The following is a 27563-nucleotide window of genomic DNA, read 5'->3' on the forward strand; positions in this document are numbered from 1 at the left end:
GCCCAGTATGGATCCCTCAGTCTTCCTGTGTTTCAGTTTTCCAGCTTTGTCCTGCCACCACCAACACTCCCGAACCTCGCTTCTCCCCAAGAAATAATCCTCCTTTGTTGTGTGAGCCCTTCAACACATGGTTATAGTCATAATAGTATATATCTTGCGCTTTTCCTTGCATGCTGTCCTTATGAAAAAACCCCTTTGTGCTAACTTCACTGAAGGCCATAGTTCAGTGATAGAATACGTGCTTTCTGTGCAGAAAGTCCCAGATTCAATCCCTGGCATCTCCAGTTAAAAGGATCTCATGGGGCAAGAACCTCAGAGACCTTGGACAGCCACTGTCTGTCAGGGCTTTTCTACACCAGCAATTAATTGCATGCTCGTGATTGGTCACTCACGGACATTTGTGGGTCCATTACATGATGTCGTCAACATCCAGGGCCCCTCCCGCACCTTTTCAGGTTTATCCCGCTATAAAAAGACACAGGACTAAATCAGGTCTTTAAAAAAAATGTGTAGAATTGGTAGCCTGTAATGCCGCCGTAGCGCTATATTTCAGCCACTAGATGGCGCTGTCTAAAGGAAAACATAGGGAAAGTGCTGAAACGAAAGGCTTCCATTCAAACCATGTGGTCGCCTGTGTAATGGAGCCAATCGTAATCCTGCAAAGAATCCAGGAGCAGAAAGCCCTGGTAAAGCAGTGGGATTTTCCATTAATGTGGAGAAGCCCTCAGAGCAGACAATATTGGGTTTAATGGATCTGACTCTGTATAAAGCACTTCATTTGTTCATCAGGAGCATCCATAGCTCAGTGGCAGAGAACAGGCTGTGGATACAGAAGGCCTCAGGTTCGGTCCACAACATTTCCAGCTAGGGAGGCGAGAAAAGGCCTGTGTCAGGACTAGGTCGTGGGCAGCACTCTGGAGTGAGTCAGGAGCTGGGAATCAGAAGTCAGGGCCGAAGAGCAACCAGAATCAGAGGGCAAACCAGAATGTGGAACTGTAAAGCAACCAAGACCAAAAGCACAAGGCATGCCAAAGCTCAGATAGTGGAATTCAGCTTGAGCAACAAGATCTGAAACGGAGCCCTTTTATCATCCTTCCTGCCCAGGAGAAGCCAATGGCCAGTCAGTCAGCCCAGAAGATGTTGTAGTGACGTGACTTGTCACATGGGGCAGTTCCTGATGGTCAGCATCTCTTCAAGATGTCAGACTATCATCTTAGACCAGACTTCCCCAACCTGGACTACAATCCCATCATCCTGAGCTAGCATGACAGATGACTGGAGATTGTGGAAGTTGTAGTCCAACATATCTGGACGGCAACCAGGTTGGGGGAGGCCGACTTAGACAATACTTGATAGACCTAATGGTGTTAGACAGCATCATATTGTTCTCTTTTCTGAATTGCCACACTTGTGACCTGTGGCTATACATGAGCCAGATATGACATCCACTCTATGAAGTTAAACAAGAGTCCCAAACAAGGAGCCGTGGGATTCATTGTAGTTCAGTGAAGAAGGCCAAAGAATCTCCTAATGTTATTCTCAGTCCTTGCCTTCAAACTACAGTTCCCATGGCCCTTTGCAGGAACCTGTGTCAGTTATTTATTATTTGTTTATCAGTGATATTTCTATACCACTTAATATAATAAACTCTGCAAGCGGTTCACATATTATGGCATGAAGCAATGAGATGTGTAGCTTTGCATTAATTTGCAAGGCATTAATTCGCCCAAAAAACTCTCTTCTGCACAGTTGTTTGAGGAGGAGAGGTACCCTCGTTTACTACCTTTCGCAGTCAAGGAACCACGGGAATTGTAGTCTCATGTGTGCTAAGATTTCTGCTCTAGAGATCTTGAGCCCTCTAAAGATCTACAGTTCCCAAGGCTCCTTGACTGGTCCTTGATCAAGGAACCCTGGCAACTGTAGTTTTGTGCAGGTGGGCTCGAGAGATCCTGATCAACAGTTCCGAAAGCTTCAGTTCCCAAAGCTTCTTGACTGGGAGCCATGATTAGGCTGACCAGTGTAATAAAGGGGCCCTGGGAAATTTAGTTTAGTGTGACTGAAAATGTCAGGGGTGTTTCTGAGCGCAGGGAGTGGGATAGCAGTTCAGATTCTGAAGGAGAACCATCAGACATGGGGGAGGTGTTTTCCCAAGCTAGTCCAGATATGAGCAGGCCTGCTTCTCAGGTTACAAACATCCAGATAGCTGAGCACGAGGGTCCTTCCTCACCCCACCCCCCAGGAGAGGCAGCGAACAAGAGGAGGCGGGGTTTGGGGAGAATGACCTAATAGATGCCAGACACAGGCGCAGAGCAAAGAGAGAGAAGGCAGGGGTGGAACTTAGATGGTCTACCCAACTGGCCTTGTGTGAAAAGCTGCGCTTAGAGGCTTCATGATAAGAGAGGGACCTCCCCCCCTTAAGTTATGCTAGCGAGACCACCTCCCTCTCCAAACAGTGGACAACTCTCGTAAATTCCATTTGAATCCCCCGAAGGCTGGTACATCTAGATTTGATCTTCCCTCTTCTGTTGTCTGTCTGCCTTTTGGCTGAGCTTCTGCACTTTCCCTTTGGTGCTGTTGCTGCATGCCTCACCCTCTCCCCTGGCACCTTGACTGGATAGTTGGGGGGTTAGGAGATGCTGATGGTTCTATCTCACATGTGGGTACCAAACTTAGGAGTGGGGTAGTTTACAAACCTTGGACTGTGCATTCAAGCATGTAATTATGTGTGATGGTGTTGCCCTCGCTTTAACTGTCCCTGGAGGTATTCTATGTGTCTATAGGAATTATTTTGATTCCAAGTTAGTGGTGGTGGAATTAAGAGTCAACCTCTTGGTCAACCTGAGAAGTTGTGATAGGAATGTGAGGGAAAGGGGCTTAAGTTAAGAATATTTTGTCAAAACCAGGTAGGGCTTAATATGTTTAAGGCTGGGGTGAGGAACCCATGATGCTCCAGATGTTGTTGGAGCCCAACTCCCATTATTCCATGGGGCTGATGCAGTTAAAGTCCAGCAACATCTGGAGAGTTCCAGATTCCCCACTCCTGATTTAAAGGAAAGAGATATGCCCTTTACCTTATCATGGGAAAAGTCTGGAAGGTATTGTTTTCCAGTTTTCCGAGTCATATTAATGCATTTTCCTTTCCTCCCTTCTCACTCATTTTCGGCCACCACATCTTTGCAGGCTATGGTGAGTATTGTCTTTTGATTTACTCCCCCCCCCCAGCCTCTCAAATCTTTCTCCTGAGAAAAATTAGTGGTGGACAAACTCTCCCAGTCTTGATTCAAAATTGACTTGGTTTTTACAAGCTCTTGGTCAACTTTCAGAAAGCTTTTGCCTGTATTCTAAAAAAGTCTCTCCTGGCTCATAAGGTTAGTGCACGAACACTGAAGCACATTACGGTACTGTCCCATGGGAAACTGTAATCTGGTTTCACCTGACCAGTACCCACCCAATAGCACCAGCCATATGGAAAACCACCTGGAAATTCAACTCCCTGTCCCCACCTCACCCCACCCCAAAAAGTGGAAACAAGATAGGGTTTTAGATTTGGATGGGAACAACAACCACATAAAACTTTTGCAAGAAAAATGTCCTTTAAGGATTAAAAAAAAATTGATTAGGTGATATTTTAGTTTTGAAGTGATTTTGAAGTGATTACAATGCCAGATTTTGAGCCCACCCTGGCTAACGGCATGTGAACAAGACAGAATCTCTCCACCACTTTTGGTTCTTCCGCAATGGATTCTGGATTTGATTATTCATTATGCTTCCTTCCAATAGTCCTTGGTCCAGTCCAGGAAAGCCGGGATCACGTCAGCACTTGCGTCAAGCACTTTAAACAATGAAGAGCTAGTAAGTGCCCCAGCCTTTTTAATATATACTGTATATATATACATGAATGTTCTTCTACAGTAGTAGAATTTGGCCTATAGTTGCACTTCAGAGGCCAGGATGAAACTGGACTGGGATAGGATGATGACCAAGCGATGTCGGCAGAAACTAGTGCTGTGCTGAAAATTTCTCCCACGTTTTTTTTTACCATTCTCATTCAGTTTGATACAAAAGAAATTCCTTTCGAAAAGATATTCAAAAGAGAACAAATTTCAGAGAAATTCTCATGGGTTGGGTTTGGGGTTCTTGTCCTCCCTTTACTTATGAGGTGGCTGAGGAGTGTGCGTGAGTGTCCTATCTTTCATCATACCATCATCTCTGTAGCAGCTTATAGACTCCTCGGCTACCCGCACTTCAATGAAAGTCAGCATGAGGAAGAAAGACATCATGAGGCAACTCCTCCCATGGAGCTTTTTCAGTTCAGGAAGCGTGGGTAGCCTGGGAGGCTGCAGAGTAAAGGAAAGATGTGTAAAACCTGGCTGAGAAGACCAAGGCAGTAACATGGGGTGAGATACAATGGTTCAGAATCTACAAAGATTAGAATGGATTAGAATACTTTAACCAAACAATTAGAATTATTCATTGGATCATATTTAGAAGGTGCAATTGCTGTCAAATAAATACTGCTTTTAATCCCAAAGACTTCTATCCTTTTCAACTTGCCTAGGTTGGTTGGTATAACACACACTTACATATTCTCAAGAAGCCGCAGAAGATGCACTTTAAGAAGCAATATAAATAAGATTGAAAGGTTGTCCCAGAGAGGAAGGCCAGGATCTCTTCTTGATCATCCCAGAGTGCAGGACACGGAATAATGGGCTTAAGTGACAGGAAGCCAGATCCCGGCTGAACATAGGGAAAAACGTCCTGACGGTTGGAGCAATATGACAATAAAACCAGTTACCTAGGGAGGTGGCGGGCTCTCCCACACTGGAGGCCTTCAAGGTGAAGCTGGACAGCCACCTCTCAGAGATGCTCTGACTTGGACTCCTGCATTGAGCAGGGGGTTGGACTTGAGGGTCTTATAGGCCCCTTCCAACCCTACCATTCTATGATTTTGTGATTCTAAGATCTGCAGGAGAGGTCCTTTTGAGGGCACCATTACCTGCAGAGCCCCATGTCAGTCACGTGTGAAAGAGCTTTCTCCTGTGCTGCTCCAAAACTGTGGAATACATTCCCCCAGAACTATGATTGACCCCCGTTCTCTTGGCTTTTAGGAAGGGTGTGAAGATGGCATCTTTTTAATTCGGCCTTTAACATTATGTAGTTATTCTCATGTGTTTCCTGTTCTTTATGTTTTTAGTTTTTATTGTGTCATGGCTTTATTGGCAAAGGTGGTATATAAAGGTTAATAATAATAAGTGTCACAGAGAATAGGGATGTAAAGGGTTAAATCAAGATGGGCATCCAAGGGTGCATTGACTCCAGGGAAGCATTTCAGGGGCTGCAGGTAGTGGGCACGCCTCCGATGGCCGTCCCCACCATCCCCTGCACAGCCACCTCCAATCTCCATTCTCCACCTAAAGGATTAGGTGATGGGAAAGATCTCTTTCAGCTTGAGAGATGCTGCCCGTCATATTTGCTATTATTTATTTGTTTATGCATTTATTTAAAGCATTTTTCACCCCGATCTTTAGCTCAAAAGGCTCCCAGAGTGGCTTGCAGATACCAGCAGTGAGACATTCCCTGCCCTCAGGCTTTCAATCTAAAACACAGGACACACAAGGAAAAAGGGATGGCGGGGGGGGGGGGGGGAGGACAAAAGCAAACTCAGGCATTAGTTCTTAAAGTTACTGTTCTTATTTCCAGTAACCTGATGGAATGGCTGCCACTATGACACTAAAGGAGAGCCAAAGACTGCTGGTGTCTCAACAGAGGCTATGCAATATTGGGCTTGAGGGGAAATAGTCCAGCCTGGTATAACAGAGCTTCCCTTGTTCCAACATGTATGTTCTTTGTTCTCTCCCCTCAGAAAAACCATGTTTACAAGAAGACCCTCCAAGCCTTAATCTACCCCATCTCTTGCACAACTCCCCACAACTTCGAGGTGTGGACAGCCACCACACCCACCTACTGTTACGAGTGTGAGGGCCTCCTCTGGGGTATTGCACGCCAAGGAATGCGATGTACCGAGTGTGGTGTGAAATGTCACGAAAAGTGCCAAGACCTCCTCAACGCTGACTGCTTACAAAGTGAGGGTCACCTCATTTGTTCGGAATTGTTTGGAGAATGGGGGACTGGTGTAGGTGGCTGTCGCCTTAAAGCTGAGATAGAGTTCAAAATCAGGAGCTCCTTCATTAACAACAACAACAAAGCAAATATGACCCATAACTCAGGGATGAGGTACCTGTGACCCTCCAGATGTTGCTGGACTCCAGTTCCCATCAGTGTCTGGAGCTGGTTGGGGTTGGAGTGCAGCAATATCTGGGGGGCACAGGGTTCTTATGCCTGTTGTAATTAATAGGGCAAGAATGGCTGTGTGCTGGCAGTGTGTGTCTCCTAGAAGAGATTACTTGTATGGGCTTCTTCACACAGAGCTTTTATCCTGCTACTGAGATTGGTTACTCACAGAAGTTTGTGGGTCCTTTAGATGATGTTGTCAACCTCCAGGGCATCTCCTATGCTAAATGACCTTAATTCCTTAATACCCTTTCTAAAAAGATCAGAGACAATGAGCTATCAAATTACAGCATTTGAGTTCTGCTTGAGTTCCCTCATGAAAAGAGGAAAACTCACAATAAGAGGAGCTAGATCACAGCGCCATCTAGTGACTGTATAATGAAACATATGGAAGAACTCAGATAAGGGCGGGAGGGAAAGAAGCACATGCAAAGGGAGCCCGTTGTGATCCTGCATTTAAAATGGAAGCAGAAAGCCCCCTTTTAAATGCAGATTTTTAGGCTGGTATAAAGATGCTGTAGATGATAGGTTTAGTCCTCAAATTACAGGGGCGCCGGCTCTCTTAACACTTGTTTTTAGAAGGCTATGGGGATCATGATTTGGCTAAAACTGAAGGGAATTAATAAAGCTCATGGACTGGGAGTGAGCAAATGGGAGTTTTGCATAAACCTGCTCTAAGAGGCAAAGGGGTGGATTTGTGGGGTTTTTGAGCTGCATTTGTGACTTGTTTGAAGGTTTTGTTCTCTCACTTCCCCCACCCCTCTAGTTTGGGCATTTGTTCTCTTTCTTTGCCTAGGGTGCTGGCTGGCTCATCTGATTCAACCAATTGTCACTGGGGACAGGGGGAGGAGTGTTCATCTGTTTCTCAAATGTGGAAAAAAAACTTAGAATGGAATTTTGGCTGGTGGGTCACCAAACTCATCCAGCTGCTATAAAAGCCTGTTGCTTGTGGGTGGGGCTACATTGCATAGCGGGGGTGATGGGAACTGGTGAGCTCTGTAGCAAGGGTCTCTGTTTCCTGGGAGTGAGCGTTTGCACTGAGCAAGCAGAGTGAGCAAACCAGAAAGTTTAGTGTGGAAGGCTGAGAGGGAAATGGCAGAGTCGTCTAGATATCCTCAGTGACATCATGGACACCGAGGGAGCTGTTCCGGTGACCTACAGTGTGTGTGCCATGTCGAAGGAGGACTTTGGCAAACTGGAGCATACTGGAGCATGCCCAGAGAAGAGTAGCCAGGATGGTGACGGGTCTTGAAGCCAAGTTCTATGAGGAATGGTTGAAAGAGCGGGGTATTTTTAGCCCGGAGAAGAGAAGGTTAAGGGGAGACATGATAGAGGTCTTCCAATATCTGAAAAGCTAAGACAGAGGAGAATTATTCTCTGCTGCTCCCAAAGGGCAGGACTGAAACCAAGGGTGGAAATTGCAAGGAAGCAGATTTCGGGTAAACATTTTGTGAAGCTGTTGAAGAGAGAGGGCTGTTCAGCAGTGTAGTAGACTGCCTTGGGAGGTGGTGGGTTCTCCTTTGCCAGAGGCATTTAAGCAAATGTTGTAGCTGCATCCTGCATTGCAGAGCCTGCACTGAGAAGAGGATTAGACTAGAAGATCTCCAGAGTCTGTTTACTTCTGCAGTGAGCAGAATAACATGCGTGCAGTATGGCTCTAAGTACATTTACTCAAAACTAAGGCCCCTTCATGGATCACTGCCTTGTTGTGGCGAAGGGGCTTGCGTAACTCAGTGAAGCCATAAGCTATGCCGTGCAGGGCCACCCAAGACGGACAGGTCATGGCAGAGAGTTCTGACAAAATGTGGTCCACTGGAGAAGGAAATGGCAACCCACTCCAGTATTCTTGCCAAGAAAATCCCATGGAACTTATCACAAGGCTAAAAGAGATGACGCCAGAAGATGAGCCCCTCAGGTCGGAAGGTGTCCAATATTCTCCTGGGGAAGAGCAGAGGGTATTTCCAAGTAGCGCCAGAAAGAGTGAAGCGGCTGGGCCAAAGCCGAAAGGACACTCAGCTGTGGATGTGTCTGGTGGTGAAAAGAAAATCCGATGCTGTAAAGAACAATATTGTTTAGGAACCTGGAATGTAAGATCAATGAATCAAGGTAAGCTGGAGGTGGTCAAACATGAGATGGCAAGATTGAACATTGACATCTTGGGAATCAGCGAACTAAAATGGACAGGCATGGGCGAATTTAATTCAGGTGACCATCATATCTACTATTGTGGCCAAGAATCCCTTAGAAGAAATGGAGTAGCACTCATAGTCAACAAAAGGGTGGGAAAAGCAGTACTGGGGTACAATCTTAAAAATGATAGAATGATCTCAGTACGAATCCAAGGCAAACCATTCAACATCACAGTAATTCAAGTCTATGCCCCAACCACTGATGCCGAAGAAGCTGAGGTTGATCGGTTCTATGAAGACCTCCAACACCTTCTAGAACTAACACCAAAAAAAGATGTCCTCTTCATCATAGGGGACTGGAATGCTAAAGTAGGAAGTCAAGAAATCACCGGGATAACAGGCAGGCATGGCCTTGGTGTACAAAATGAAGCAGGACAAAAGCTAATAGAATTTTGCCAAGAGAACACGCTGATCATAGCAAACACTCTTTTCCAACAGCACAAGAGACGACTCTACACATGGACATCACCAGATGGTCAATATCGAAATCAGATTGATTATGTCCTTTGCAGCCAAAGATGGAGAAGCTCCATACAGTCAGTAAAAACAAGACCTGGAGCTGACTGTGGCTCAGATCATGAGCTGCTTCTTGCAAAATTTCGGCTGAAATTGAAGAACGTAGGGAAAACCACTAAACCATTCAGGTATGACCTAAATCATATCCCTGATGAATATACAGTGGAGGTGAGGAATAGATTTCAGGGATTAGACCTGATAGACAGAGTGCCTGAGGAACTATGGACGGAGGTCCGTAACATTGTTCAGGAGGCAGCAACTCAATCCATCCCAAAGAAAAAGAAATGCAAGAAAGCCAAGTGGCTGTCTGATGAAGCTTTACAAGTAGCTGAGGAAAGAAGGGAAGCAAAAAGCAAGGGAGAAAGGGGAAGATATATCCAACTGAATGCAGAGTTCCAGAGAATAGCAAGGAGAGACAAGAAGGCCTTCTTAAATGAACAATGCAAGGAAATCGAGGAAAACAACAGAAAGGGAAAGACTAGAGATCTCTTCAAGAAAATTGGAGATCTCAAGGGAACGTTTTGTGCAAAGACGGGCATGATAAAGGACAAAGAAGGCAGGGACCTCACAGAAGCAGATGAGATTAAGAAGAGGTGGAAAGAATACACAGAAGAACTATACAGGAAAGATCTTAATGTCCTTGATAGCCATGATAGTAATGTCCTTGATAGCCATGATAGTGCGGTCACTGAACTTGAGCCGGACATCCTCGAGAGTGAAGTCAAGTGGGCCTTAGGAAGCATTAGTAACAACAAAGCTAGCGGAGATGACAGTATTCCAGCTGAGCTATTTAAAATTCTAAAAGATGATGCTGTTAAAGTGCTGCATTCAATATGCCAACAAATCTGGAACACCCAGCAATGGCCTCAAGACTGGAAAAGGTCAGTTTACATTCCAATTCCAAAGAAGGGCAACGCCAAAGAGTGTTCAAACTACCGCACAATTGCGCTCATTTCACATGCCAGCAAGGTGATGCTCAAAATCCTACAAGCTAGGCTTCAGCAGTATGCGAACCAAGAACTACCGGAAGTACAAGCTGGGTTTCAAAGAGGCAGAGGAACTAGAGATCAAATCGCCAACATTCGCTGCATCATGGAGAAAGCAAGAGAATTCCAGAAAAATGTCTATTTCTGCTTCATTGACTACGCTAAAGCCTTTGATTGTGTGGATCACAACAAACTGTGGCAAATTCTTAAAGTGATGGGAGTACCAGACCACCTTACCTGTCTCCTGAGAAACCTGTACGAGGGTCAAGAAGCAACAGTAAGAACCGGACATGGAACAACCGAGTGGTTCAAAATTGGGAAAGGAGTACGACAAGGCTGCATATTGTCACCCTGCTTATTTAACTTATATGCAGAGTACATCATGAGAAATGCCGGGTTGGATGAATCAGAGGTCGGAATTAAGATTGCTGGGAGAATTATCAACAACCTCCGATATGCAGACGATACCACCCTAATGGCAGAAAGCGAAGAGGATCTCAAGAGCCTCTTGTTGAGGGTGAAAGAGGAGAGTGCAAAAGCTGGTTTGAAACTCAACATTAAAAAAACGAAGATCATGGCATCTGGCCCTATCACTTCCTGGCATATAGAAGGGGAAGAAATGGAAGCAGTGACAGATTTTACTGTCTTGGGCTCCAAGATCACCACAGACGGTGACTGTAGCCATGAAATTAAAAGACGCTTGCTCCTTGGGAGGAAAGCTATGGCCAACCTAGACAGCATAGTAAGAAGCAGAGACATCACCTTGCCGACAAAGGTCCGTCTAATCAAAGCTATGGTTTTCCCAGTAGTAATGTATGGCTGTGAGAGCTGGACTATAAGGAAGGCTGAGCGCCGAAGAATTGATGCTTTCGAACTGTGGTGCTGGAGAAGACTCTTACGAGTGCCCTGGACTGCAAGGAGGTCAAATCAGTCAATCCTAAAGGAAATCAACCCTGAGTGCTCATTGGAAGGACAGATACTGAAGCTGAAGCTCCAATATTTTGGCCACCTAATGCGAAGAGAAAACTCTCTGGAAAAGACCCTGATGCTGGGAAAGACTGAAGGCAAAAGGAGAAGGGGACAGCAGAGGATGAGATGGCTAGATAGCATCACCGATGCAATGAATATGAACCTGAGCACACTCCGGGAGATTGCTCAGGACAGGAAGGCCTGGCGTGCTATGGTCCATGGGGTCACGAAGAGTCGGACACGACTGAACGACTAAACAACAACAAGGCTCACTAAGTTCAGTAGGACGAACTCCCTAGTAAGTATGTTCAAGGTTGCAGGCTTAGTTTGATTTCAGAAAGATGGGGAAAGAGCAAATTCGATACAGCTATTTGTTTAAAGATGGAATTCCTTAATTTAGGAGAGATATCCCGGTTTGTAGTTATGTTACTACGTTGTTGTTGTTGTTGTTATTATTATTATTACTGTTATGCCATGCATTTATAGGATGCTTCACAATGTATGGGAAGACAAGTCCAAACACAAGGGCCTTGCAATCTAGCAATCAATATAAGGGGGAGAGTAATGGAGGGAGGGGTAAACAGGGGATGTGGGGGTGAAGTTCATAAGGGTAAGTCTAGTGGAAATATTTTATGAATTTATTACTGCTGCATAATGTTACTCACTGCCTCCACTGCTGTTAGAATATAAATATACCCCAAATGGATTTCTGAATGAATGGAATCAAATTCACCATAACAATAATTAGCAATAATATAATAACAACGCCTGTCACAATCTGGAGTTTTATGCCGGTGCTTCTCTCCGTACCCAGGAGCGGCTGAGAAAAGCTCCAAGCATGGAGCAGAAGACCGTACACAGAATATTATCATGGTGCTGAAAGACCGTATGAAGATCCGGGAGCGTAATAAGCCTGAGATCTTCGAGCTGATCCAAGAGATCTTCGCTGTTTCAAAGACCACTCACACCCAGCAGATGAAGGCTGTCAAACAGAGCGTTCTGGATGGCACCTCAAAGTGGTCAGCTAAAATCAGCATCACAGGTACCACACCAACAAACTTCTGTTCATTCTCTCTCTCGGTGTGTGTCTCTCTCTGTCTTTCTCTCTGTCTCTCTCCGTCTTTCTCTCTCTGTGTGTCTCTTTCTTTGTCTCTCTCTCTCTCAGTCTTTCTCTCTCTGTTTCTCTCTCTGTCTCTCTCACTGTCTCTCTCCGTCTTTCTCTCTGTCTCTCTCCATCTTTCTCTCTGTGTGTGTCTCTCTCTGTGTGTGTCTCTTTCTCTGTCTCTCTCTCTCTCAGTCTTTCTCTCTCTTTTTCTCTCTCTGTCTCTCTCTCTCTCACACACACACACATACACCTTTCTTAGGCCTCTGTAGCATCAGTGTTGCATTTACCCTAAAGCAAAATTTACATCTGATATGGAGGATCCTGTAGAGGCAAAATATGTATGTGTAGGAATCTTGTCAGAAGTAAAATGAACTTCAGATGAAATGTGCTAACATTCCTCAGGGATTGTTTTGCACATCTCTATGACATTGCTTCCACTGAATTTTGCAGAGGGGAGTGGGGCTGAAATTTGAGGCAAACTTTGGAGGAGATCAAACACCTGCCAGGATGTTCATATGTTCTCTCTGTATTTATCAGGCACAATCCTCATTTCCTGATAAACCTGCTGTCTTTGTTAACTTGGGGATGTGCCTTGTACTGTGAGATGCTTGGGTCGCAGAATGGTGTGTTTTGGGGGCGATGGTGACTGCCATCCAATCAGGACTGCAAGGTAGCTCTGATGAGTTCCGATCCTGAAAATCATCCCCTCTGTAGTTGACATGCCTCCCCCCGCTCCCCAAGCTCGTAGCATGCAAATGGAGCTGCAAAACTGGAGGCCTCATTTTGGCCCAGCGATTGATCTGAAAAAGAAAAGAAAAAAAGTTAAACTCTTTTTTCCTGTCTATTATCTGCCACTCACTCTTGTTTTCATTTGCTTTCTCTGTTCATGTCTGTTTGTGGGAATTTTCTCGGTGGTGCTGGTTGTGTGTCTGTATGTGCGTGCGCGCATATCAAAATGGCGTGTGTGTGTGTGTGTGTGTGTGTGTGAATTGTACTTTTGTATGGCAGTTGTCTGTGCGCAAGGCTTGCAGGCAAAGGATAAAACAGGCTCCAGCGACCCCTATGTTACTGTTCAGGTTGGAAAGACCAAAAAGAGAACGAAAACAATCTATGGCAATTTGAACCCAGTCTGGGAGGAGAACTTCCATTTGTAAGTACACTTTGCGACTTCCATCTCTAGTATCTCTTATATACGTTTATGCCATTTCTGTCCCCCACCTGCCACCACCGACTCTCTCCAAGAAGTAATTCACACAACCAACTGGTGTGCTGGGAAGCTGTCTTGATAGGGTCCAAGCAACATTGCATGGGCTGGGCTCAGTGCCAGGAACTTGGCTGAGTAACTGCAGAGTAGGGATCAAGTGATTCCTCCCTTCTATACCTTTTAGGTTTGATGTGGTTCGTTTAGCTCTGAGTTCTACTCTTCCTGAATTCCAGTTTAGCTAGGAGAATTGATGGTGCAATCCTATATTTCTACTCAGACGTTTGTTCCGTTGAGGTCAATAGGGTTTACTCCCAGGTAAGTAGGTATAGGATTGCAAGCTAAATCTGGAATTGGAGCACATGCAGTTTGCCATAGCTTTCAAGGGGTTTTGTGGGTGGGGAGGGATGGTTAATTAAACGGGCAGAGGAGATCCCGTTTAGTTAAAATGAGTCACCAAAAAAAGGCTTTGCCATTATAAGCCTCAAAATTCTACTGTTTATTAAAAATGAAACCCAGTTAGCTAATAATGTGAAACTTAGCATCCATGATCTACCCAATGAAGTCTACAGTTGTGCAACATTTCAAAGTGATCTGATAAAAATGGCCACAGCTATGGCCAGTTAAAACGTGCTGAAAATTGACACATTCTTACTTATTTCTCCAAGCTGCAGCTCTGCATATCAATATTTCTTTAAATTTTGGTGAAAACTACTGATGTACTTTGTCAAGAAGTTTGTTGAGGAGTTGTGCTTTTCATTGGTTTGATGAAGTTCTGAGCAGAAGTTCAGAAGTTATTCAGGTTTTTCTGCCCCATGCCTATGACAGCAACTGCTGGCAAAGTTATGTCAGACATGCTCAGTTTCACTCTGAAGCTAGAAGGCTGCCAGTTCTCCCACATTTTGAGAGGAATCCCAGTGTTCCTGTCAGCATTCTGACCAGGAGGGAGGGTTAACAGGAAACTGAGATAAGAGTGAGCTAATTTTGAAGGCTGAATCACTCTCACTGATTGCTAGATTGCTGATGAAGAAGGGATAGGTAGGGGAAAAGGTATATTGTAATCCTGTGCAGGCTTACTCAGAAGTAAGCCTTTCTGGATGTATAAATTTATTTGTACACATCTACTCAGTTAGTGACGTTAATATTTTGGTTTTTAGTTCGTGATGTTGTTCTCAGAACACTGAAATAATACATTTCCTTTTTTTAAAAAAGAGGGAACTTCAGTGACCAAACCCTGTTGGTTTAAGAACAGAGTTATGGCTATCTCATGTTGGCTCAAGCTCTACAAAGCCAGGAAATGAGAAGCTAAGGCTGATGCCTTAACTGACGTGATGTGCAATGTCACAAATTGTGCTTGTTTGTAAGCAACAAATAGGCATGGGTCAACTCACATGATATTCCTTTAGCGATACAGGAAGGCCCATATGCTTCATAAATCAATACGGGACCAGGACAATTAGAAGCAAAGGCTGGTGCTTTAATTGATATCCCTCATAATCACTGGAAATTAGAAGCTAAGGCTGATGGGTGTGTTGCATGCATTGTTGTGTGGGATTTGGGGAGCGTGAAGCCCTTGGTGTTGAGGATGGAATCCAGCTCAATGAGTTGCTACCTCTGGGGGATATCTGGGGATTCCTGGGGAGTTTGAGGCCATTACTGTGGACGATGCCACCTCTTGGAGGAACTGAGTTCATTGTTTGCTATCTCTGGAGGTCCCATCTTAGGGTGTTTCCAGTTTGAGGGGTTCCTGTCTATTGGGTTTATGCTAAGTGTCAGGATCGTGCACCCCTGTACCACTGGCCCACTCACTTGAAGTCAGTGTCCAGGTCACTGCTCATAGCTGGGGTTATGATAACAAACAGATCTCGTTCATGACACCGTCTCCTTCCTCCACCATTAGTGAATGCCATAACTCATCTGATCGAATCAAGGTGCGGGTGTGGGATGAAGATGATGACATCAAGTCTAGGGTGAAGCAGCGCTTTAAGAGAGAATCGGATGACTTCCTTGGCCAGACAATTATCGAGGTGCGGACACTGAGCGGAGAGATGGATGTCTGGTACAACCTCGGTAAGCAATTCCAAGCACAAGGTGCCGTCCAACGTCAGCAGGGCCAGACTCTGGGCTGTCACGCTCTGGGCCTGGGGAGCTGGCCATCCATCCAGCAGGCCACGGGCAGGTGCGGAGTCCAAGCAAGCCAAAAGTCAAGGTCTTTAGAGAAGCCATCGCGAAAAAGGGATCAGGAGCAAGGCAGAGTCCTCGTGCTAGCGACAAGCTCAGGTTGAGGCCTTTATAGAGCCAGGAGCACTGTGGTTGGTGTTTGGGCTCAGCTGATGGAAAACTCAAACAGGCTGCTGTTGCAGCTTCGATGGCACTCTGGAGGCACAGAGCGCAGTCAGCCAGGGTTGCAGTGGATCAGTCTGAAGCAGGCACCCATGCGACAAGGCTGGCCAGTAGAAGCAGCGCCATGGAAAGTTCCAAGTGAGCTACTTGCTCTAACAAAGGCTGGAGGTGTGGGGATGTCGCAAGCGCCTGGTGAGGGGTAGAATCCAATGGACTCCCCCCACCCCCGCACGCTCAGCCCCCTGAACCTGGCTCACTGAGTTGCTGCAACTTTCCAGACCCTGTCTGCGGGCACTGTACGGTCCGCGAGAGGGTCCAGCAGCCCCCCGTGTCCTCCCTGAGCAATGTTTTTTGTGTAAGCATCTGGATTCCCGCCTTCTGTCTGCATGGGGGGAAATTGCTCATCCTCATTTTTATTACGGTCGCCGACCAGACTTTGAACATACAAAAATAAAAGAGTCCACGAACACGTTTAGCAAACATACAATAAAATCAGTTCTGAGGAGATCTTATTCTCATAGCATTCAAAAAGAATTTCGCAAAAGCTTCGATTGTAGCCCTGTCCTCTGTTGCCCTAAAACAATAACGGAGTACATTTGTATCTGATCTAGTATCAGACAGTAATTTCTCTCTAATCTCTATATAAAAGGAACAGCAAAGTAAAACATGGATAACTGATTTGATTTCGTTCCTTCCACATGGGCACAAACGATCTAAAAGAGTAGTTTTCTGAAACCTCCTTTGTAACAGAGCAGAGGGCAAGACATTCAATCTTGCCAAAGTAAGTGCACACGGATATTTGGGAATGTTAAGAATTGAGAGATATTATGCTTCTACCGGCCCATAACTCAGATTTGCACCCAAAACAGAGGATAACAAGTTCTATCCGCTGCAGACCTTAAAGCATGTAGGTCATAATCCCTGACCCTTTGAGAGAGAAGAGCTTTGGCCTGCTTAGCTTCCATCATTAGTACAGACTCTGGGCATAGGCCCAGAGAATTGATCTTATTCCAAAGCAGAAAATTGCACAAATGATCAGGGGAAAAATGACAAATGGTCAGGGAAAGGGGGTGGGGCCAACTGGGGGACATTGGAGGGCCAGATTTGGACCCCAGAAGGGCCAACTTTTCCCCCTCCTGGGCTTGAGGTTCTGTACCCCTGTATTACAGTCTTCATCCTTGAGACATACATAATTCCCGCTCTCCCTCCTAACACAATGAAAAGTGACTACATATGCTATCCTTCATATTCTGCTTTCCCCACCCCTGTACCGTTTCAGACAAGCGGACAGACAAATCAGCTGTATCTGGAGCTATTCGGTTGCACATCAGTGTGGAGATAAAAGGAGAGGAGAAAGTGGCACCGTACCATGTGCAGTACACCTGCCTCCATGAGGTGAGTGGAGGACAAGCTGGTGGTGCTATCACTTTTGTGGCCTGTATCACATATCCCAAACACACACACAAGCAAACATTGGTAGCGATGTGTGAAGTTGGTTCAGAATGGATTGGGAAATAGCTTGGGTTTTTTACAAGCCTGTTCCAAGATTTGGAAGCTCTAGGTGACATTACTTGGAGTATGACATGGCCTGAACATGTCCCCCAACCTTCTCAGCCTCCCACTCTTCCCACATGTCCTTTTCCTTCACCAAAAGCTTACCTGGATCATCAGCAGCCTCTGATTTCTATTTATCTCAGGTGTTTGGAACACTGAAACAGCACCATGCTGGGTGCCAGGGAGCCTGGAAAACTTGGTTTCTGTTCCAAGGCAGAGAAGAACTTCTTGTGGATGTGATGCACAACTTGTAACACAGCCAAGCATTACAATCCTGCAGAAGTTCATATATTTAGCTGGAAAATAATAACACATTTCATTTGACATCTCTAGAGACAGTCTCTGTTCTTCACTTGGAGCAGCCTTCTCCATTTGTGTGACTCTTCTGTTTTAAAAATTTCCCCTCTAAACGATATATTAGAACCTCTTCCATTTTGTGACGGACATCCAAAACAACGGTGTGGTAAAAATCCCAGATGCAAAGGGTGACGACGCTTGGAAAGTGTACTTTGACGAAACAGCCCAGGAGATTGTGGATGAGTTTGCTATGAGATATGGAGTGGAGTCCATCTATCAGGCCATGACGTGAGTGTCTGCAGAAAATATCTCCAAGTAAGAGGGGGGGATTGTGGATTAGAAGATTGTGGATGAGTTTTCTATGAGATATGGAGCGGAGTCCATCTATCAGGCCATGACATGGGTGTCTGCAGAAAGTATCTCCAAGTCATAGGGGGAGATTATGGATTAGAAGATTGTGGATGAGTTTGCTATGAGATATGGAGTGGAGTCCATCTATCAGGCCATGACGTGAGTGTCTGCAGAAAATATCTCCAAGTAAAGGGGGGAGGGGGATTGTAGATTAGAAGATTGTGGATGAGTTTGCTAGGAGATATGGAGCGGAGTCCATCTGTCAGGCCATGACATGGGTGTCTGCAGAAAATATCTCCAAGTCAGACGGGGAGATTGTGGATTAGAAGACTGTGGATGAGTTTGCTATGAGATATGGAGTGGAGTCCATCTATCAGGCCATGACGTGCGTGTCTGCAGAAAATACCTCCAAGTCAGAGGGGGAGATTGTGGATTAGAAGATTGTGGATGAGTTTGCTATGAGATATGGAGTGGAGTCTATCTATCAGCCCATGACGTGAGTGTGCAGAAAATATCTCCAAGTCAGAGGGGGAGATTATGGATTAGAAGATTGTGGATGAGTTTGCTAGGAGATATGGAGTGGAGTCCATCTATCAGGCCATGACGTGAGTGTCTGCAGAAAATATCTCCAAGTGAGAGGGGGGGGATTGTGGATTAGAAGACTGTGGATGAGTTTGCTAGGAGATATGGAGTGGAGTCCATCTATCAGGCCATGACGTGAGTGTCTGCAGAAAATATCTCCAAGCCAGGGGGGGAGATTGTGGATTAGAAGACTGTGGATGAGTTTGCTATGAGATATGGAGTGGAGTCCATCTATCAGCCCATGACGTGAGTGTCTGCAGAAAATATCTCCAAGTCAGAGGAGGAGATTATGGATTAGAAGATTGTGGATGAGTTTGCAGTGAGATATGGAGTGGAGTCCATCTATCAGGCCATGATGTGAGTGTCTGCAGAAAATACCTCCACGTAAGAGTGGGGGATTGTGGATTAGAAGACTGTGGATGAGTTTGCTATGAGATATGGAGTGGAGTCTATCTATCAGCCCATGACGTGCGTGTCTGCAGAAAATACCTCCAAGTCAGAGGGGGAGATTGTGCATTAGAAGATTGTGGATGAGTTTGCTATGAGATATGGAGTGGAGTCTATCTATCAGCCCATGACGTGCGTGTCTGCAGAAAATACCTCCAAGTCAGAGGGGGAGATTGTGCATTAGAAGATTGTGGATGAGTTTGCTATGAGATATGGAGTGGAGTCTATCTATCAGCCTATGACGTGAGTGTCTGCAGAAAATATCTCCAAGTCAGAGGGGGAGATTGTTGATTAGAAGACTGTGGGTGAGTTTGCTATGAGATATGGAGTGGAGTCCATCTATCAGGCCATGATGTGAGTGTCTGCAGAAAATATCTCCAAGTCATTATGTTCATCTTGTGCATCCAGACGGGATCCCGAAGCACATATTCCAGGGTTATCGGTGCAGTGCTTGTGTGTCTGATAATCTGGTGGTCCAAACTTAGCAAAGCACACAGTTAGGGATGTGCAAACCCAGCCCCGTCTGGGTGCCCACCCAGCCCCTGCCCCTACTCGCCGGTTCCCGGACCACACTTGAGCCCTTCCCGTGCTTGGCAATCAGCCCACACTCACCCCTGCATCCTCATTGAGCCCCATAGTTACCATTTTTTGAAAAATAAAATGGCGATCGCAAAATGCACATATTTGTGTATGCGTAAATATGCACATGCACGAAAATTGCACATTTTTGCACACATGAATACACACATTCACAAAATACGCATTTTTGCACATATGCAAATAGGCATATTTTTGCGATCGCCATTTTATTTCTCAAAAAATGGTGACCACAAAGCTTGACGAGGCCACTGGCATGAATGCAGACCATTCACCGAGTGCAGGCAGGGGGAGAGCACGGGCAGGGGCTCAGGGGTGCAGACAGGGGCAGTTCCACTGGATTCCTGGATGGACTTAGGCACCTGCACCATCCCTACACACAGTACTGCTTCTGAAATTCTTACCCTCCAGAACTCACTTAGCATGGGGAGGGGGTAGGAACATAGAGTGCAGTTCCAGTGCACACAAGGACATTGGTGTAGGGACCAGCGTGCATAGCCATGTTCCTATTACTCGTGTTCCTACACCCTATTCAAGTATAAGACCTGGGTAGGGCTAATATCAATAAAGAAAGAAATAATGTAACATAGTTATCCTATCACCAAAACACCCACACACACCCTCACAACAATATTGTGATCCGCTCCTCATATTGTTTCAAAATAATTAAACTTCAAAAATGATTGTCCTACAAAATATTGTGGTTAAAACTATTGTTATTACAAAGTTATTCCATCTCTTCATATAGATTCTATTAGTTACTTTCCTACCTTTCCAGATATGTGGGGCTGCCTTCAGAAACTGTTTAGAAACTTCAGCTGGTCCATAAGGCTGCGGCCAGACTGTTGACTGGGTCCAGTTGCAGGGAGCACAGGACTCCCTTGTTCCAGCAGCTCCACTGGCTCCCGGCCTGTTTCTGGGCAGAATTCAATGTGCTGGGTATGTCCTATAAAGCAGGACCGGAGACGGAAGAAGCACTGTGGACTAACGATGAAGAAGGGGGAGACAGGCTCCACAGCTCGAAAAAGGAGAATTTATTGTGCTCTATGCATTTTGGAGATGTCTCCTGCTTCAGGAGCTGTTTCAAGCTGTTCAGTCTCTTAACTCTGAAATGAACAGTGATTCCTTTCTCTGAAATGCTTGCACACGCTCTGAGAGCGATATGCTCTATGAACACTATGTGAAAGCATTTTGGAGAAAGGAATCACTGTTCGTAAAGAGACTCAACGGCTTTAAACAGCTCCTGAAGAAGGAGCCAACTCTGAAAAGCACACAGCACAATACATTTTCCTTTTTCGAGCACCGGAGCTTGCCTCCCGCTTCTTTGTTCTATCTGACCTATAGAGCCTGTTATGGCTTGGGAACAGGATACCTGAGAGTCCGCCTTCTCCCATACAAGCCTGCCCCAGTCCTTAAGATCTTTGGGAGAGGCCCTTCTTTCAAGTCCACCACCATAGAGATATTTTTGGTGGCGATGTGAGAGAGGGTATTTTCAGTGGCCACTCCCAGGCTCTGGAACTCCCTCCCAAGGGAGGCTAAGTTTGCTCCCTCTCTGTGTCCTTCTGCCAGGAGGCTAAGACCATTTTGTTCAAGAAGACCTTTGGCCTGTGAGTGAGTCTGTGGGTTGGGTGCTGTGTTTATTCTGCGATTGTTATGTTTGTATTGTATGCTAATGAGTTTTATTTTAAAAATCTGTTTCAGCTTGTTTTCATAAGCCGCCTTGAGTGCCCTTTTTGGGTAGAAGGGCTATGGTTCTGACGTTTAACACAGTGAAACTAAATTCTCATGCATTCTTAATTACAATTAGGTTGTTAACTATCTCCTGGTACTTACTGTGCTCAGAGGGAGCAATCCTGTGTCCCCTAGACAGCGTCTGGGGGACGTAACATATTTTGGATTCCTGGATCCGAGGCTAGAGACAGTGCTTGACCTCAGAGACAGGAAACCAAGCTCCTGACCCCCTCGCAGCCAGTGTGAAGAGCTGCGCAGCCAGTGCGAAGAGCACCAGCTGCTTTTACAAGCTCACAAATGCAAGCTCATAGAGGGGTGAAAGGGGGCGTGTCGGTGGGCGGGGAGGGGAGGAGACTGGGGATGCGGGGATCCACGCTATCCCCAGCTGTCCCAGCCTCCTATCCTCCCCAGAGCCTCTGCTAGACAAACAAATATGCCCATCTAGCTAAAATGCAGGGCGGGAGGTGCAAATTTGGAGGCTTACAAGAACTCAGGGTGGATCTGATAGGACTGCGCCCTAAATCACCTAAATAAGAGAAACCTCCGTTGTGTTCAGGACAATATACATAAGGTCATAGATCTAAAATGGCTTTTTTTTAACATGTTTTGTCAAGGTTCATTTGTAAATTGATAACAAGGTTCATTTGTAAATTGATAAGTATTCCAAACGCTTTGCACGCATTACCAAATTGTAAATCTTGTAGCAATACTACAAGATAAGTCAGTATTATTATCCCCTTCCCCCTTTAATAGCCCTCCAAAAGTTAGTAAAAATGTTTCCTTTCTAGGAAGGCATTTGGCTTGTTTTATTGTTTTCGTTTTAACTGTCTTTGCTTTTTCACAACGTCTACCTCTGCAGTTGGTGTACTGTGGTTTTTTCCCTCTACTGTTGGTTTATATTTTTGGAATTGATCTTTTCAAACTATTAACATGGTTTTACTTTTGTCTTTAGCTGCCTTGAGCTTTTTTGAGGAAAGATGGAATATAAATGTTTTAAATAAATAATAAAAATATTGCAGATGGGGATGAGGCAGAAAGAGTAGCTTGCCGGAGTCACTAAACCGTGAGCTCGTGGCAGAGGCGTGATTTGAATTGGGGACGTCCTGATTTGTAGCTCAGTCCTTAGCCGCTTCATTATACCAGCTCTTAACACAGACACCGGAGGACAGGGAGAGATTCAAATTAACTGAAAGCTGGAGCGCGCTGCACACATTGTAATTTTGGAATTAATTTAAGTAATTCTAGTTGAAATGGAAGCGAAGGAAGAGTGAAAGGCAGAACAGAGTGAAATTCTGAAACAATAAAGGACTGGGTTAGGGAAAGCTCAAATTCTCTTTTCTCTTTGATCTCATCCTCCAGGCACTTTGCCTGCCTCTCCTCAAAATACATGTGCCCTGGGGTGCCGGCAGTCATGAGCACCTTGCTGGCAAACATCAACGCTTACTATGCCCACACCACTGCCTCCACCAACGTTTCTGCCTCTGACCGTTTTGCTGCTTCCAATTTCGGGGTAAGTCCGATGGTGCGTAGAACACTCATTTCTTACTTTTACTCCCTCTGCTTCGGGGGGTCGGGGGAAGGGGGTGCATGGTGGTAGAGAGGGCCTTACCAAACATGTCCCCACAAAGTGGCAAAGTCATTGTTTTTGTACACATGAAAGTGTCAATTCTACATGCAAATCTCATGCAAATCACTAATCGTTCCTCATCCCATCCCAGAGGAAAATTTGGAGATGGCTCACAATTTTGCCAAATGATTTAGAGTGGAATTTGGCTCATCTGTTTGGGCTGGAATTTGCCTCGGGACCTTCTGTATACACATCACACATGTCTCTCTGAGAATCACAGAAAAGAACTGGGTGGTATGTCCTTGAAGACGACTGTCTTCATGACTATCGTGACTAGGAGCAAACCATGATGCAGTGTGACTGAGAGTAAAACCAGTCTTCATATAGGTCTCCTTTAAATAAGATAAGGACAATAGGCCACAGAAGAATTGCGGGAAATGTGTGGGCTGTAATCCTGGGGTATAATCTCAGGGATTCCCTCCAGGGGCCCTGAATCCCCCCAAGAAAACCCACGGTGCAGTGGTGGTGGAGTACGAGTTCTTCGCATCTCCAGTTAATGGTTTCAAGTAGCAGGGCTTGGGATGACTTCTCTCTTCCTAAGACCTTGGCGATCAGCATATACAGGATTGGACCAGATGGACCAATAGCCTGATTCAGTATAAGCAGGTTCATGTGTTCATACGTTGTATACTTTGACTGCAGTATACAGTCATGGTCTAAACTTAGTTTACAAAGGTGGTCTAAAGACAACAAAACCCCATGATGCAGTGCGACCGGGGGCAAAGTCCACACACACAGAAATATTGGAAAGGACAACATCAGTATGGATTTCATTTCTAGTTCTGGAATACCGTCCCGCAGTAGCAGATCTCTCACTTTAATCCTGACTTCTGTTACTGCGGTGTGTGGCAGGGATGATTCAATGAAGCACCATGCCCTGGAGGAAGTGACTTTGAATTCTGGGCCCTCTCAATGACTCTGCCACTATGTTCTAACTTAACAGGATTTCTTAAAACAGGTTTTCTCTTCACACTGTTTTGTTTCGTTGTATGGTTTGAGGCCAAAGAGCATCCATTACTAATGTATATGGGATTAACAAGTTACATAAATCAGTGGTCTGTGTCACACACACACAAACCCTTGCTCTGAGTATAGAAGACCACTAACAACCCTATCATGGCAAATTGTCTCAAACAACCTGACAGCAAGCATCACACGAATTTGGGAGGGGAGGGGGGAATGTGATACTCTTGACCGCTGCCATAATGTGTATTTAAAAGCCTCCAATTGCACTTCTGTATATAGTCGATTCTGTTCTGTGGTTAGCGGTATGTGCAGGCCACAGCAGAACTGTCTCTTTCTGTTTTTGTGTCCAGCTGCAAAGGAAAAAAAAAAATCATTTTGATAAAGCAAATGTTAGGCTTTGTACAAATCTTGTTTCTTTCTTCTTTTTTCTCTCAGAGAGCCTAAACATTGGGTGTTTTCCCTCCCCCCAAAAAACCAGACTGTGTCGCTTTACCCTCTGTGTGCCATGGCCGGTGCTAAGGCGTGCTACGGAGGCTGTGTTGTGGCGGATATGCATCTGTGTTCTTTTTTTGCAAGGATCGCTTCTTGTTGTCTCTTGTGCATCAGCAATAGAGGAAGATACTGGGGGGGAGGGGGGAGGCGGGCGGGGGGGGAGGGAAGTGGAACACAGCCTGGATGTGTTGGCATTGGAGGGGGGGCAGGCAGGAGTGCAGGACAGTGGAGTTATGAGGCCCAGTGGGATTGGAGCAGAGCTTAGAAGGAGATGGGGTGATTGAAGCAGGCTTAGGCAAGACAGACAGAGAGGCTAGGAATGGTGGCAGACAGACAGAGAGGCTAGGAATGGGTGATATAACTAGGAAGCGAGGGTTTATAAAGTATCTCATGCATTTATTATTTAACATTTATATCCCACTCTTTCTACGAGGAGTTCAAGATAGCATGCGGTGTTTTTCCCCCTTAATTATAACCACTCAACAGTTCTGTGAGGTAGGTTAGGCTGAGAGGTAGTAACTAGCCCAAAGTTATTCAGTGAGCTTTATGACTGAGCAGGGAATAGTGATAGAAGAGAACGCAACATGGGCTAATACACACACACACACATACACACCACTTTACCTAACATTTTATTTATAATAGTTTTAGCAGTGGGCAGTTTTAAAGCATACACAGACCATCATAATACGTAGACAAAATACAATCTTACTATAAAAAAAATAGAACAGTAATTAAAATATATATTCTTGTTACATACTTTTTTCTGACACTTTATTATAGTGTTAACAAGGAACATTAAAAACACACATAACTATCATAATTAAAGACCATTTTAAAAAAATATAATTTTGTTATTAGGAATAAAGTGTCATTAGCATTCACAACACTTGACTGAGTTTCATATTTATTAATTTATTTTATTGCATTGCATTTCTATGCCACCCCATAGCTGAAGCTCTCTGGGCGGTTCACAGAAGTTAAATCATTAAATACAATATAAAAAGTGTAAAAGCCATTTACAAAACAGCACATAAAAGCACACAGACAATATACACAAACAACGCTGAACTAAAAAACAACATTGAACTATCAACTAACTATCAACTATCAACTAAAGACGCATCCAGGACCGATTAAAATTCATAAGCAAAAACATAGCTCCCTGCCCTCCAGGGAACTTACGAACTCAAATAGCCAGTGGAGAAGCCAAAGAAGAACGGGAAAGGATGCGTGTGAGCAAATGCAGGCACTTGGAAAAACACATAGGAAACCAAAGTGTCAAGATGGAATCAAAGACCTAGGCTGGAGGAAACATTTATAGCCAGCAAGGGTAAAGGGAAACCAATGGCCTGCCCAAGCAAGCAGACCTAGAACTCGCAACCTTCTCTCTGTATAGAGAGCAGCCTGGAAACATTTATAGCCAGCCAGGGTAAAGGGAAACCAATGGCCTGCCCAAGCAAGCAGACCTAGAACTCGCAACCTTCTCTCTGTATAGAAAGTAGCCTGGAAACATTTATAGCCAGCCAGGGTAAAGGGAAACCAATGGCCCGCCCAAGCAGGCAGACCTAGAACTCGCAACCTTCTCTCTGTATAGAGAGCAGCCTGGAAACATTTATAGCCAGCCAGGGTAAAGGGAAACCAATGGCCCGCCCAAGCAGGCAGACCTAGAACTCACAACCTTCTCTCTGTATAGAGAGCAGCCTGGAAACATTTAAAGCCAGCCAGGGTAAAGGGAAACCAATGGCCCGCCCAAGCAGGCTGACCTAGAACTCGCAACCTTCTCTCTGTATAGAGAGCAGCCACCTCCTGGTTAATACCATGTGACATGGAGACCAACTATCCTGGCTCACTTACAAACACAGTTATTTAGAGGTGTATTTATTTTTTTAATGTATGTTGTAGCACACTGGGCTCAAAGCAGCCATTAAGCACAAAGGTCCCTCTTCACAATCATATGTTTGAAACAGGGCTGAACAGGGACATGTGTATGCACCTAAGAACTTCCACTAGCCTAACTGAAGCTCATTTTTGCTTCCCTGAGAAGTGCTCAGCTGTTTCATCTGAACAGGAACCTCCAAATTTGCCGCAGAATTATACAGTGGGAGAACTTCAGTAGCTGCTTCGCCCTTGTCAATGGTGCCCACTGCATTGAGAATTTCTTTGCCAAAGCCAGTGAAGAGGAGCAGATTTATTTATGTAAGAGATGTATGTCAGCCAGAGCTGGCAAAATGCCTAGCTAATTAAAAAAAAAAAAAAAGTTAAAATTATTGATGCTTTTGAAATTCTCCTCATCCAGATTTCTTCCTTGATCCTGTAGTGTTCAGTTACCTGTTTCAGAAGTCGAACTTGATGTATCAGGAATCAGGCATTCCTATGCTGTTGTTTTGATTTCCAAGTTTGCACAGAACTCTCCATGTCCGCACAATTTGCCTCAGCATTCAGTTCCTTCATGTCTTTTCTGCTGCCCTACATGAAAAATGTGCATGTTTGCATTGATAAGTTTGCCATACATTTAGGTTTTTCATGTTGCAGCAGAATCTAAATAAATCTCAATGCAGTCTTTCCCCCCGCCCCCCCCCCACGTTATTTAAAACATTGCAAAAAGGGATCTCTATGTGAAACAAGATTATTTTTGTATATTGTTTTCCTGTTGCTTGGAAGCATACATCTGCCTCAGTAAAATACAACACAATAAGATTTTTGATGCAACCATATGTATAATCATCATATGAAGGTTGCTTTTTTGCAACGTTTTATCTATGCGCATAGTTAACACAGAGATGAGGGAAACATGCAAACAGAAGGAAAAGTTGCAGCAAACTGTGCATACTCCAATTCAAGGATTACTTTTAAAAACTCTCCTAGTTAAACCAGAATCCGGGAGGAATGGTGTGAAAAACAGCTCAAACCAAAGGAACAATAAAGGAACAGAATGGGAGAGATTAATCTTCTCTTCTTTAATTTACAGAAGAACATCTGAGGACTATTTCTGAGATGAAAGGTTGAGGTGCCTCAGCTTTGTAGCAAAAATTGGGGTGGGACTGGCGGCATGGCTATAGGGCCCCCAGGTATCCATCACGATGTAGCGTCTCACCAAAGGTCCATCACGATGTAGCGTCACACCAAAGGTCCATCATGATGTAGTAGCATCACACCAAGATTGTGAGGCTGTGCAACTTGGAGGCTGGCTTGCCTCTCAGCCACCCCTCGCTTCTATGAGGCAGTGTCTTCAGGCAAGGTTCTGGGTTGAGGGCTGAGTTGAAGGCAGAATGTAGTTTTCACCACAGATGCTGGGGGTAAAAGGTCAATATTTAGT

At 45.0% G+C, this 27563-nt stretch overlaps 1 protein-coding gene across 1 annotated transcript in view; it reads left to right on the plus strand.

The window, feature by feature from the left end:
* UNC13A (unc-13 homolog A) overlaps window positions 1-27563 on the plus strand; it is a 189837-nt gene that overhangs the window by 88227 nt on the left and 74047 nt on the right. Inside the window, exons 15-22 of the mRNA XM_084825659.1 lie at window positions 3781-3852; window positions 5864-6083; window positions 11766-11993; window positions 13065-13206; window positions 15158-15327; window positions 16880-16995; window positions 17576-17739; window positions 22519-22669. Coding sequence (XP_084681785.1) covers window positions 3781-3852; window positions 5864-6083; window positions 11766-11993; window positions 13065-13206; window positions 15158-15327; window positions 16880-16995; window positions 17576-17739; window positions 22519-22669 — 1263 coding nt within the window. The remainder of the gene's footprint in view (window positions 1-3780; window positions 3853-5863; window positions 6084-11765; window positions 11994-13064; window positions 13207-15157; window positions 15328-16879; window positions 16996-17575; window positions 17740-22518; window positions 22670-27563) is intronic.

The sequence above is a fragment of the Heloderma suspectum genome, chromosome Z, assembly GCF_057233095.1.
Source record: "Heloderma suspectum isolate Gila_16-S chromosome Z, 16-S_ref, whole genome shotgun sequence".
Taxonomy (NCBI): domain Eukaryota; kingdom Metazoa; phylum Chordata; class Lepidosauria; order Squamata; family Helodermatidae; genus Heloderma; species Heloderma suspectum.